The following is a 13,444-nucleotide window of genomic DNA, read 5'->3' as shown; positions in this document are numbered from 1 at the left end:
CCGGAGCCCGGGCGTTCGACCCCGTGTCCGCCGGCTCTGCGAGCGACACAGTGTGTGCTGACGGTGGCAAACAGTGCAGCGACGGTGGGACAACAGTGAAGCGGCATAAGAACAACAGTGTGGTCACCGTGGGACAATAATAGAGCTACAGGACAGCAGTGCGAGCAGCGGCAGGGGTCCCAGTGCACGCACTAAACTGAATGGGCGTGTGCAGGTGACAATTTAGTCCTCGCTTGTTGCGGCTGGACGGTGCACTCTTGGTTTTTGGTCCCAGTGGGACACTGTAATGTGGTACATTGGGTGATAAAAAGTGGAGGGCTTGGCGAGGCCCTGGAAAGTTAAAAAGTTCGGCACACATTGCATTGCGTATAATTGGACGTGACTCGCAACAACGGCCAGTTCTTTTAAAGAACTGTCAACAGCGCAGAAATAAAATGAGAGATCTGCATAAGTTATGACCAAAAATGTAGGCAATGAATATCATTCCGTTGCCAAAGCTCGGTGGTGAACTGCTCTGTCAGTGATTACTTCAGTGCAAAGTAAACACGTGTCTTATCTTTTATTTTGGTTTGAACTGGTCGCATTTGATGATCGAATCACAAAAGAAGCAAAAGGGAGAACGAGGACGAAACTTCAGATGAACAGCAATTCACTGAAGAACGGAGAGGTAAGTCAATCTGCTGCGCAAAATGATATTTAGATTAACCCGCGCCCTGATGGGGGGGATTTTGGCCCCCTGTGGTTTTTCTTGAATAGCGAGAAGACGGCGGCGCGCAGCGCCGCCAAATTTTGGGTAGCTTATTGAGCATCAATTTGACACCTTTACACAAAATTTCAAGTCACAGGTCACCTCGAGTCAGGAGTTATTGAGGTGAAACTGAGGTCATGTTCGAGTAAAAATGAGCAAAAAACTTGACATCTTGAAACGCTCACCAATTCTACAGTTAACAAGTAATTTTAAAGTTCTTTATGTGGTTGTGTAGAGAAAAGACGGTGCTACAAAACTGCTATCTCCGATTTTCGAAATTTGGGGTTTTTGACCCGAAAAATAAAAAAATGATTTTTTTTTTAGAAAAACTAAAAAAAAATCCAAGAATTTTTCGAATTTCGAAAAAAAAACAGAATATTTGTGATATTCCCTTCGCTCTTCGATATACATACCAAATTTCAGATCAATACCTCTTTTTTTGGCCAAGTTATAGCGAAAAAACTGTTAAAAATTGATGACGTCAAATTTTATAACTCAATTTTTTTCACTTCTAGACCACGTAGCGCAAAAAAGAGACCACCATTGAACTCCCCGTGACGAGCTGCATCGAATCGATACCCATTTCATGCAAAAATATCAACTTTGAAATTTGACCTAATTTGACCTGACCTTGACCTGACCTTGACCTGACCTTCACCAAAACATAATCTGAACCGACCCCAAGGGCGGCCTGTCCCACATAATCGCATTTGGCATATAAAATGAACCATAAAACATGCATCACATGATATTCCTACTTTGTGACCCTCAGTGACCTGACCTCTGTGACCTGACCTGGTATCAGTGACCTCAAATTGCAAAATATGTGTTTGACCAACATTTCCCCATCGATGATTTTCAATGAAATGCATTTTACTCGATTTTACAACGCATTTCTTGAAATACCTGTAAACGGTGAAAATTCGACCTTTGACCTGACCTGTGACGTCATCGGTTTGACCTAGGTCAATGAAATTCGGTCACAAGGTAGTTCCCCATTAGGGCTATCCAACGCCGTTTGCTGCTTGTCGCTATGTTGCGTAGTTCTCGAGATCTTAGGGGGCCAAAATGCCCCCCCCCCATCAGACCGCGTTACTCGGCAGACCCCATCAGGGCGCGTATCAAGTCCCACGACTTGATAGGGAGGCGTTGGGTGTTGGGAGATACATAAAACGTCAATAAATTTTTACCATACCTCAGATAAAAAGAAAAATAAGGAACGGATACGTGTTGCAAATTAATTGACGCCTGTTTTGACAGAATTTGAAAAAAAGTCGGTACAAATTTTTAACCCTCGCCGGACCTATTGGTTTTCTACATACGCGCCGGCTGAGGGGGGGGGGGGCGGGTACGACCCCCTCGCCGTTTCGCCCCTGGTGGAGCTAGCGCGTCGCGGAAAAAACGAGCGTGTGCGCCTTTACGAGACGCAGATATTGATACCCATCTTTAAGGTCCTAGGTCATCCGGTGACCTCTGAGGTCAGGTCAAGTGCCGCAAGGTACGGTTCCGTTTTTGGTGAATAACTTTGCAAAAAAACGGCCGCAGAGCCGCGATTTTGGCAGCATTGTGCTCGACTCGCTCAGGCGCGTCGAACGATTTTTTGTTTGTTTGGGTGAAGTCAACTGGGTGTTGACCTCAGGTCACGGTCAGGTCAGCGCCCCCAGGTCACGAAATTGGTCGAAAGAGGTCATGTCGCATATCATTCGATTCGGAAGGTTTTCCTGAGTCCATTGGTGGCTTTCCCGACTCGCTAGCTCAATTTGATCGGGAGTTATTGACGAAAAAGTAATATGACCCTGATGACGTCATAAATGACGTCACGCAAGGTCAAAATTGCCAAAGTGACGCATCAAACCTTGCAAGGAGTGCATCAAATCACGATTCTGTGTGCTTGAGATAGTTGGAGATCGTTCCCGGCGCCAGAATAGCAGTTTTCATTTTTCCCCTTTGACTTATAATGGTGAGGTCACGAAAATGACCTGACCTCATATGACCTTTAGAAAAAATCCGAGATATAAAAGTTGTGAGACTCGTAATGGATAATAGATCCTGCAAGTTTCATTTCCCTGTGAAAGCTCCTCTGGCAGTGAGGGCGTTGCGAAGTTGCGACATCTGAAGACCTTGCAGAGGTTCACTTTTGACGTAGGTCAGTGACATGACCTGACCCGAAAATGCGGTTGGTGTAAAAAAATCCGGCTTGAATCAAAGGTCAGGTATGCAGAGTTTCAGCTCTCTATCCTCAGCGTGTTCGGAGCTATCGCGAAAAAATTTATGTGTGTGGGGGGGCGGCACACGCCCCCCCCCCCCCCCCCTAGGCCGGCTTGGGTTAAGTTTGCCTCTGCACCATAAAAACAGCAGCAGCAGCAGCAGCAGCAGCAGCAAGTGTTATCTAACCTGACGCCTCCATCAGGTGCTGTCTCCCGCTAAACTGAGACCTTCTGTTTATCCGCTGCTGTCTCCCACTAAAATGAGACCCTCTGTCCACCTGCGGCTGTCCCCCGATAAACTGCCGTCTGTCCATCAACTGCTGTTTCCCGCTAAACTGACGCCTCTCGTTCCATCAGGTGTTGTCGATGGCAGCTCACGAGAGCCGTGAATCTCGGCCCCGTACCAGCTGGAATGGAGAGGCCCTCACACACACATCAGCCGAGATGGATCGGTTACAGGTGGGTCAAATAATAGCATACACACACCGAAACACACCTTCAGAAACTCCCAACCCGCCGATTCATGATATTTGACGTCAGGTGTTTTGTGAAAACTGTCTGAAAAAGTCTGAACTCTGAATTTCCTGAGCTAGTTAGTTGACATTTCTCCGCAGGTACAGCGTGCTTGGATAATTTACTTGGCTTATGTAACATCAATGCCGTGTATGTAATGCACTCATGTCTTGCAATCTGCACTATCTGAATAGCTTGAAGCCTTAGAAACTTCATTGATTTCATAAATGAGATGGTTTTAGCAGGCGATACCTAACAACCGAATAACTGTATCTGTACTGCTAGATGATAAAGTAACGCAAAAGAAGATAGCCTCATGGTTCATGAAAACCATTGATACCTACAATTCGTGACTAATTGAATGAACATTTGTGCTTCACAAGCTTCAGACATTTTGAGATGGTTTTCCTCGCGACCTATCGCCCATTCTTGAATGCACAAGCAGTAAGCACCCCTATATCCGTGCACGTGGCGGTATGATTGAAATAATTTCTTTTTCAGCTGTTTCGTGATGAACATCGACCGCCCACCTCCAGTCCCGGAAGTGTGGGCAGTGTGCCAAAATGGTTCGACTCTATGCTGAAATGTGATAGGTGAGCTGCAGTCTTCGATTTTTTTTTTTCTAGCCCATGCTCACATTTACATTGCTGTGAAATGTGCATCACCTTTGCGATATGATATTTGGACATGCGTGATCGATAATTTACATAGAACTTTTGTTTATGCCTATTATTTACGTGTTTTTACTGCAACTCCATAATCGGAGCACCATTGTCACTCTACATATCTGTCACATGTCAGGCATCCCAAATGGTTTTCAATCCATGTCGCTTTCAGCTCACTGCAATAACCGCTATCCTGCGCTGCAGGGGCTCCCGCTCCTCCTCTCAGGAGAGGATGGCTCCGCGGACTGCCGAGCCAGCAACTCGCGTCTTTGACCTTGACCTGGCCGGAGCGACGCGCCTGCGGACAACGTCAGGCCTGAGGGCGCGTCACCTCTCTGAAGAGGTCGACCTGGACCTGGCCGCCGGCAGTCGTCGAGGATCGCGGTCAGTGCCGCCCCCACTCACAGCCAATCAGGAGCGCAGTGTCCGCTCAATGAATGTTTCAGTGTCTTGCGTATGCCGGCCAATCGATTAATTTTTGTAGCTTGCTTTGGTAGTCATAACGCTGGAAATTATTTACGCTTTAGTTGATGTCGTTTAGTGAGAGACAAATATATGCAGCCGACAGTGAAGCTGTATACCTATTGATTAGCTTTCCAGCCGACTGGTGGCCTTGACAGTGTTATCCCGCGCCCCGTTGGGCTCTGCCGAGCAACGCGCCCGGTTGGGGGGGGGGGGGCATTTTGGCCCCCCCCCTAAGATCTCGAGAACCACGCAACATAGCGACAAGCGGTAAACGGCGTTGGATAGCCCCAACGGGGAACTACCTTGTGACCTAATTTTATTGACCTAGGTCAAACCGATGACGTCACAGGTCAGGTCAAAGGTCCAATTTTCACCGTTTACAGGCACTTCAAGAAATGCGTTGTAAAATCGAGTAAAATGCATTTCATTGAAAATCATCGATGGGGAAATGTTCTTCAAACACATATTTTGCTATTTGAGGTCACTGATACCAGGTCAGGTCACAGAGGTCAGGTCACGGGGGGGTCACAATATGAAAGTGTCGTGTGTTACATGTTTTATGGTCCGTTTTACATGACAAATGCGATTATATGGGTCAGGCAGCCTTTGGGGCCAGCTTAGATCACGTTTTGGTCAAGGTCAGGTCAAGGTCAGGTCAAATTAGGTCAAATTTCAAAGTTAATATTTTTGCATAAAATGGGTATCGAATCGATGCAGCTCGTCACGGGGAGTTCAATGGTGGTCTTTGTTTTGCCGTACGTGGTCTAGAATTGCTAAAAATTGAGTTCAAAAATTTGACGTCATCATTTTTGAACAGTTTTTTCGCTATAACTTGGCCAAAAAACGAGATATCGATCTGAAATTTGGTATGTATATAGAAGAGCGCTAAGAATATCACATATATTCCGTTTTTTTTCGAAATTCGGAAAATTTTTGGATTTTTTCAAAGTTTTTCTAAAAAAATCAATTTTTTGAATTTTTTTTTGGTCAAAAACCAAAAAATTTGCAAATCCGAGATAGCAGTTTTGTAGCGCCGCTTTTTGTCTACTAGACCATATAAAGAACTTTGAAATTGCTTGATAACTGTAGATTTGGTGAGCGTTTCAAGATTGCATGTTTTTTGCTCATTTTTGCTCGAACAAGACCTCAGTTTGACCTCAATAACTCCTGACCTAAGGTGACCTAAGACTTGAAATTTGGTGTGAAGGTGTCAAATTGATGCCCGGGAAGGTACTGAAAATTTGGCGGCGCTGCGCGCCGCCGTTTTCTTGCTATTCAAGAAAAACCACAGAGGGGGCCAAAATGGCCCCCCCCAACGGGGCGAGGGATATTTGTGTCGCATTTATAGGTCAGAACGAAACGCGATAGCTCGGATTGTTTCGGTCTTAAATCTTCGAGAAAATAGTTATGTTCTTAAAGGGACTATCCCACCTTTAACATGGGGTTTGAGTTGAGATAGCCAAGTTTGAGGCGAGGTTCAGAAACCACTATCTATCTAGGTTGCAACCCCCGCGGCCTCTTGGTGTTGAAGAAATTCGTTCCCTTCATTTGAAAATGGGCCTTGTACAAGGCCCTATCTTCAACATGGAGCGACCGTTAGTGTGACGTCACCTCGTTTAGTCATTCTGATTTAAATGGGTTTGTTCGTTGAAAAATCGCTTAAAACTTGGTCTGAACTTTGTTGTGGTGCCTACAGAGTAAAAAGAATCAGCTTTATGACAGTAATGTGGCCTGGGGAAGGAGGTACTTTTGGGCTGTGACGTCACATATTTGAAAGTTTGTGTTTGGAATAGGTATGGGAAGCCTAAGATGTTTAATGAAAAATAAATGCCAGAACCGTGTTCCTGGTCATCCAATCTATAAAGTCGGGCACAATTTAACTGGTTTTAACAACATTTTAGAAGGTGGGATAGTCCCTTTAAATGGAACTGTCAAAAGCCGCTCCCAAGATTAGGAAGCAAAGCATACAAGCAAGTAAAAAGCTGTGTTGCATTGGATGATTTTTTTTTTTCGATTTTTCACCTAAAGCCAGATACAATACATCCAATCGCCCCACGTCACATCGGTAAAACGTCCACTATGGTCGAATGTTGGGCTCAAATAACGTCGAAAAAAGGCAGAAATTGCACGGGATTCCCGTGAAAGCTGACCGTAGCGTGCTCCTAGATTGCCATATTGACCCGGGAGCCATGACGAGCCTATAACCGGCTATTTAGTCCAGGCCAGCCCACACGGCTTCAAAGGTCAGAGGGCAATGCTGGCCCGTGTGCAATGGCTAGGCCATCAGATGCATGCATTACATAACTATACCAGAACAGAAAAAAACAAAATTGGATATGCATCCATTTTGTACCCAGAGTATGGTACCAGAGTATGGTAGCTAGAAGAGTATGGTACTTGCCTTGGTATCCGACTTGCCATTAGACATTCAAGTTGGATACCAAGTTTATGGTATACGGATACCGAAACAATATCAAGCTGATATTTGATATTTCAATTATTTTATGCTTGGCATATTTCAATTCTATCATGGATCCTGACTAGTGTATTGTATTGAATGATCTGAACTCGCTAGAAATATTACATTTCTATCAATTTCTAAAAATGGTTCGGTTTTGGTATTTTATCGTGGTTTTTGGTCGGTATTTGGTTTGATATCACATTTATGTTCCTAGACATAAATATGTTCTGTTCCTTCACATTTAACAGCATTTCACCGGTGCATTTTCGGCTGAATGATATCTCTGCTTTACTTAACTGCGAGTCAATGACTAACGGTCAGACACTGCATGCGTTTCGCTTAACAAATTGTCTGTTCAACAGCCGCACATTTTGGTTGTCTGTCTGTCTGATTACGCCGCACATTTTGATTGTCTGTCTGCTCTGTCTGACTGCCTATGTGCAGCTCCGTAGCTCGTTCAGTTAGTCTAACTGTTGGTCGGCTTTACGGTCGGTCAGTTGATCTAGCCGTCGGTCGGTCGGTCTGTCAACTGACCTATCCGTCGGTCAGTCGGTCGGTCGGTCGGTCGGTCTGTCGGTCGCTAGTGTCTCGACGCATGGGTCACTCGGTAGATCGCTCGCTCGCCCGCTCGCCGGTCCGCCGCTGACAGGCGTGGTGTGTATGTTGGTGGACTGGTTGGCATGGCTCCGTCTACACTGTGCCGTGCCGGTCACCGGAACGGTCTACCCACGGGCTCGTACTCGGGTCGCGTGACCCCAGTTCACGGAGCCTCCGCTCCCTGTCACTGCGCGAAAATGGACCGAACAGGGGCCCGTGTCTCGGTGATGGAGCGAGCAGAATGGTGCACACAACTGAGCCATCATAGGAACGGAAATGGAGCACGCAGAGGCGGAAATGAAAGTGGGTCTAGAAGACATTGGATGGGAGGCTCGCGGCCTACTTGCAATGGCTAATCGGATAATACTTCAAAAGCATCACGGCGGACACGTGCGTTATCAGTAAACGTGAGCGCACACTACGCGCTTCATAGAAAGTATATGTACATTGCACACACACGCAACTCTTAAGTTTTTTATGTCTTTTCTTTAGATATCATTAAAAGTTAAAACATTTATTGTTTCTCTTCTTGTGGGAGTTGTGCCTGAATTCTAGTTGATTCACGATACACTGAATTATGAAGCTCGTTATCGATTAGAGTCACAAAGGATGTGGGTCAGTTAGTGGATCCAGGCGGGGCTGAACGAGGGACAAAAAGACGAAGTTGTTGTCGTGTGTTCTCTTAGATACCGTTGTGCATGACTTCAGAGGCCTGTTTGGAGCACCTGGAGTCCCTCAGATGTCTTCGTGAGAGCCCTCAGAACGCTGTCTCCCTAAGCCCCGTTCCCTCTCGAGTACCACCCTCCTTCATATCCGATACCTAGCGCTTTCCTCCATCAGCTCTCATCCCGTTACCCTTTCGTTTGCTGCCCTCCCTCCGTCATTCCCCAGTTTTATCTCGCTTGCTGCCCGCCCTCAGCCATTTTCCGTTCCCTCTCGAGCGATTTCCTCCCTCAGCCTTCCTCCCGTTCCCTCTGGTTGCTATCCTCGCTCAGTTCTCCTTTTGTTCCCTCTCGAGCTCTGCTCTCCCTCAGCCCTCCTCCCGTTCCCTCTCGATTGCCACCCTCCATCAGCTATCCCTCCGTTCCCTCACGTTGCAGCGACCAGGAGCTGGTGGAGGTGGAGCGACCACGGAGGGAGGGATCGGCGCGGTACGGTCGGAGGGCAGCCGGCACACCCAAAACGCCCGACAGCTCCCGCAACACGGGCACCGCTTCGTCAGGTAGGCAGGGAAGGGCTGGTGCTGTTTCATCAGGTAGCAAGGGCAGGGACAGGGCCTGCCACGGTAGGTATGTACCAAGGGCAGGGCTGGCGCTGCTTCTTATAAGGTAGGGGCTGGCGCTTCTGCTGCCTCAGCGGGGAAAAGAAAGCCGGGGAGGGCAAAGCCTGTGCTCCGTCGTAAAACATTGGGGAAGGGTATGCTTTGGTATATGCCAATCTCCTGAATTATGGAGCCTTTGAAAGGGCAAGGAAAGCAACCACGGGATCATCAGTGGGCCTCTAATGCGGGGCTTGCCCAAACCTCTTGAAACATCTTGATCGTCAAACTCTCCGCTTGGCCGTGCCGTCAGACTCGTCCAGCGGCCGTCTGAGCTCGCCAAAGGCGATCCCGGAGGACTGGCTAGACACGATGCCCGGGCATTCAGTGTTGTCACCCATACCGTCTAGCCGTGGCGACCTGAGCTCCCCGTCAGCCGGGACGACTGGACCACACTTCTGGGAGGCCGCTGCGCCAGGTTAGAACACCCTGCGTCTGTCGGTCTGTGCGTTTATCGGTCCGTGCGTTTGTCGCTTATGGTCGGTCTGTAGGTCTATTGGTTTGTTGGCCTTTTGGTCTTGTTGCCTGCCGATCTGTCGGTTTATCGGCTTGTCGTTCTGTCGGTCTGTTGTAAGTAACCTTGTTTCGAACGCATTACCTTGTTTCGCATACGCTACGCTCACTTCCACCCTAACGTAGTGTGTTATCCGACAGGTTTGCCGACCGTGGTGCACAACCCTGCCTCACTGGAGGAGTCATGGAGCCACCTACAGATGTTTAACCGGCAGCAGCGAGGTCGGATCAGCAGTCTCCAGACCGACTCCGAGCTCTACCAGTTGGGCAGGGAGAGGTCAGTGCCGGTACACTACCAGGACTGGTGTCTGACAGCCATCCGTTGTATGCTTCAAAGTAGCTTTGGAAAGTGCTTTGGAAGCGTTACCTGCGTTGGACTCCTTGCAATGCGTTTAAGGGAACTCCGAAGCACCAGGAAGTGTTCTTGCATCTTCGATGAATGAAATGCAAAAAGCGATGTTTTATATATTTTATATCGAAGGCCATCGTTATTAGTCATCGTCGAGGCCATCGGTGGCCTCGTCCCTCACACGGACACATATTCACCTGTCTGTTCTCATTCCTGTAACAGGTTCGCTGGCGCCAAGCTGGCCCTGCTTCCGCAGGTCGACGAGGGCGCCGAGTCGTCCTGCGAGGAGGAGGACTTCTTCATCCCGGAGCTACCGCGAGGCAAGAACCTGACCATCAACATCAGGAGCACCTGGGGCGACCGGCACTACGTGGGCCTCAACGGCATCGAGATGTTCTCCGCCTCCGGCGAGCCCATCAAGGTGGACAAGGTCAGTTCTGAAGGGAGTCCATCGGGGAGACATTGTCAGTCCTGGAGTGGGTCCATAAGGCCGACAAAGTCAACTGGCGCCAGTTTGTCAGGAGGACAATAAAAAGTCTGGAATGAATCTGCCAGGTAAACAAGAAGACATTCAAAAAGTCCCCCTAAGAAGTTATTCACTTACGTATCTTACAGCATACGCCGATCCTAAGGCTTATCATTCGATATGAAAGCGCATTGTTCCACAGTACACACTCCCCTGTGGCCCGCCTCTCACTCATGCCTTCTCTCGGTATCCATATCCTCGCTGACATATGTCCCCTTTTCACCCATCTTCTCTCGTTTCTCTATCGCTTTCCTCTTCTTCTTCGTCTCACTACCACCTCCCCACTCGCAGATAGGTACATCTCCGCCAGCTCTGTATAGTTTCTTCCCTCCTCCCCCACGCTTCTTCGCTCACTCCTGTCCATCCCACAGATATCGGCCGACCCTGCCGACATCAACGTTCTTGACGAGTACAGCGGCGACCCGCGTGTAGTCTCCAACCTCACGGATGGGGTGTACCGCACGCGCGACGACATGCATCTGTGGTTGGCGCCCTTCACTCCAGGCGGCGACCACCTGGTCAACGTGCGCTTCGCCCACACCTCCCAGCTGGCCATGCTCAGGATATGGGTGAGTTAGAGGAAGGGGGAGGGATTCTGGGATGTGAAGGTGGGGTTCTTTTGAGGTGGAATAGGTGGCAAGGAAGTCATTGAACATAAGGTGAATGTAGATGTTAGTGCATGGCAGATGTCTGGTTTTAGCTTTCCTTCGTTGGTATTATTTCTACGTCATTTACATCAAATTAGGTACGTCATATATCTTTTCCCCAGGCCTGTATAGTTTCAAACCTGTTTACCCCATACACCACTTGTTTTTTCAGAACTACAACAAGTCGCGGTGCCACTCGTTCCGTGGAGCCCGTCACGTGGACGTAACGCTGGATGGAAAGACAATCTTCAGTGGCGAGATCGCGCGCGCCTGCGGGGGCATCCTCGGGGGCACCGAGGCCTTCGGAGACGTGAGTTCGGCAACGAGAGGGTTAGAGGGAGAGAGAAAGAGAGAGGGGGAGAGAGAGAGAGGGAGAGGGGAGGGAGAGAGAGAGAGAGAGAGAGAGAGAGAGAGAGAGAGAGAGAGAGAGAGAGAGAGAGAGAGAGAGAGAGAGAGAGAGAGAGAGAGAGAGAGAGAGAGAGAGAGAGAGAGAGAGAGAGAGAGAGAGAGAGAGAGAGAGAGAGAGAGAGAGAGAGAGAGAGAGAGAGAGAGAGAGAGAGAGAGAGAGAGAGAAAGGGAGAGGGGAGGGAGGGAGAAAAGAGGGATATTGGTTGATCAGATAGCATTTTAAATGCATACAACATTAAACATTTGAGTAGATCTTCATTCTTCTAAGATTAAGGAATATTTTATGAGAATGTGTATAACGCACGATGGCACTTATACTTGGCACTTACAATGACAGCGCTTAACCCGCGCGGGGCTGGGGGGGGGGGGTAAATTTTACCCCCCCTGTTATCTCCCGAACTAACGGTCCGATTTGGAAAATTCAAACGCCAATCGAAAGCTCTCATCACGAACTACTAAAAACATGTACTTAATTGAAAGTTTGAGGTTAAGGTCAAGGTCAGGTCAAGGGTACAAATTGCAAGTTTCTACAGTATCGGCCTTGCACCGTAGTTGCCGAAGGATGGAGTCATGGACTGAGACTGATCGCCCAAAACGTGTTCTTAGGCTACCAAGACAATATTCGTTGCATACAATATCATTCAGAGGTCAAGGTCAAGGTCAGGTCAGGTCAGGTCACCAAAAAACAAAATATAGAAAAGGGCATGTGCGACACATGTTTTATGGGTCATTTTACTCATAGAATTCAATAGGCACACTCAATAAGTGATATGGACCACCTCTGGATGAATTTCAGGTCGAGGTCAGGTCAAGGTCAGGTCAAGTGAGGTCAAATTTTGAAGTTGATTGTTAAGGCCTAAAAAGGTGTCTATCTGATGCAGTTTTTCACGGCGAATCGAATGATGGTGCTATTTTTGTTTCCGTACGAGGTCTAGAACTTCCAAAAAAAGTCATTTTTCAAAAATTTTGTGTGTCGTGACGTCATAAAATTTTGAATAACTCCACATTTTTGAACCGATTCTTCTAAAATTTGGTATGTTGGTGAACATAGACCACTTCTCTGACATATACCTATTCCGGTTTTTTCGATAGACTCAAAATTTTGGATTTTATAATGATTTTCCCAAAAAAGTCAGTTTTTTGAAAAAATTTAGGCCAAAATCCAAAATTTTCAAAAAACCGAGATAGCCAATTGATAGACAAAGTAAAATTACGTATAACCTTTTTTGTTACGTCTTGATTCCTTTAAAAATGAAGATGTTAGCGGCGTTTGAACTTTTGCCGTTTTTGAGGCGAAAATGACGAACATGACGTCACTAAAACGTCAATTTCTCAAAAAATTTCCGAGGGATTTCGCTCAAATTTTCAGGGAACGTGTTAAATTGATGTAAGAAAAGGTACTGAAAGTTTGGCGGCGCTGCGCGACGCCGTTTTTGAGATATCGCAAAAATTCGCGAGGGGGGGTAAAATTTACCCCCCCCCAGCCCCGCGCGGGTTAACCCTCGCCCCGTTGGGGGGGGGGCCATTTTGGCCCCCCCTCTGTGGTTTTTCCTGAATAGCAAGAAAACGGCGGCGCGCAGCGCCGCCAAATTTTCAGTACCTTTCCGGGCATCAATTTGACACCTTCACACCAAATTTCAAGTCTTAGGTCACCTTAGGTCAGGAGTTATTGAGGTCAAACTGAGGTCATGTTCGAGCAAAAATGAGCAAAAAACATGCAATCTTGAAACGCTCACCAAATCTACAGTTATCAAGCAATTTCAAAGTTCTTTATATGGTCTAATAGACAAAAAGCGGCGCTACAAAACTGCTATCTCGGATTTTCAAAATTTTGGGTTTTTGACCCAAAAAGTTTCAAAAAATTGATTTTTTTTAGAAAAACAAAAAAAAATCCAAAATTTTTCCGAATTTCGAAAAAACCGGAATATATGTGATAGTTTCTGCGCTCTTCTATATACATACCAAATTTCAGATCGATATCTCGTTTTTTGGCCAAGTTATAGCGAAAAAACTGTTCAAAAATGATG

At 47.2% G+C, this 13,444-nt stretch overlaps 1 protein-coding gene across 1 annotated transcript in view; it reads left to right on the top strand.

Moving 5' to 3' along the window:
* Nucleotides 1–263: 263 nt before the first annotated feature.
* Nucleotides 264–13,444, top strand: part of LOC122386429 (katanin-interacting protein-like) — a 55,272-nt gene continuing 42,091 nt past the window's right edge. Inside the window, exons 1-10 of the mRNA XM_043375608.1 lie at nt 264–667; nt 3,313–3,414; nt 3,970–4,061; nt 4,338–4,517; nt 8,757–8,878; nt 9,228–9,392; nt 9,629–9,764; nt 10,059–10,266; nt 10,734–10,931; nt 11,182–11,319. Coding sequence (XP_043231543.1) covers nt 638–667; nt 3,313–3,414; nt 3,970–4,061; nt 4,338–4,517; nt 8,757–8,878; nt 9,228–9,392; nt 9,629–9,764; nt 10,059–10,266; nt 10,734–10,931; nt 11,182–11,319 — 1,371 coding nt within the window. The 5' untranslated portion in view covers nt 264–637. The remainder of the gene's footprint in view (nt 668–3,312; nt 3,415–3,969; nt 4,062–4,337; nt 4,518–8,756; nt 8,879–9,227; nt 9,393–9,628; nt 9,765–10,058; nt 10,267–10,733; nt 10,932–11,181; nt 11,320–13,444) is intronic.

The sequence above is a fragment of the Amphibalanus amphitrite genome, unplaced genomic scaffold (assembly GCF_019059575.1).
Source record: "Amphibalanus amphitrite isolate SeventyFive unplaced genomic scaffold, NRLGWU_Aamphi_draft 000250F_arrow, whole genome shotgun sequence".
NCBI classification, from domain to species: Eukaryota; Metazoa; Arthropoda; class Thecostraca; order Balanomorpha; family Balanidae; genus Amphibalanus; species Amphibalanus amphitrite.
Note: the sequence above shows the minus strand (reverse complement) of the source record. Positions and strands in the feature narration are given on the sequence as shown.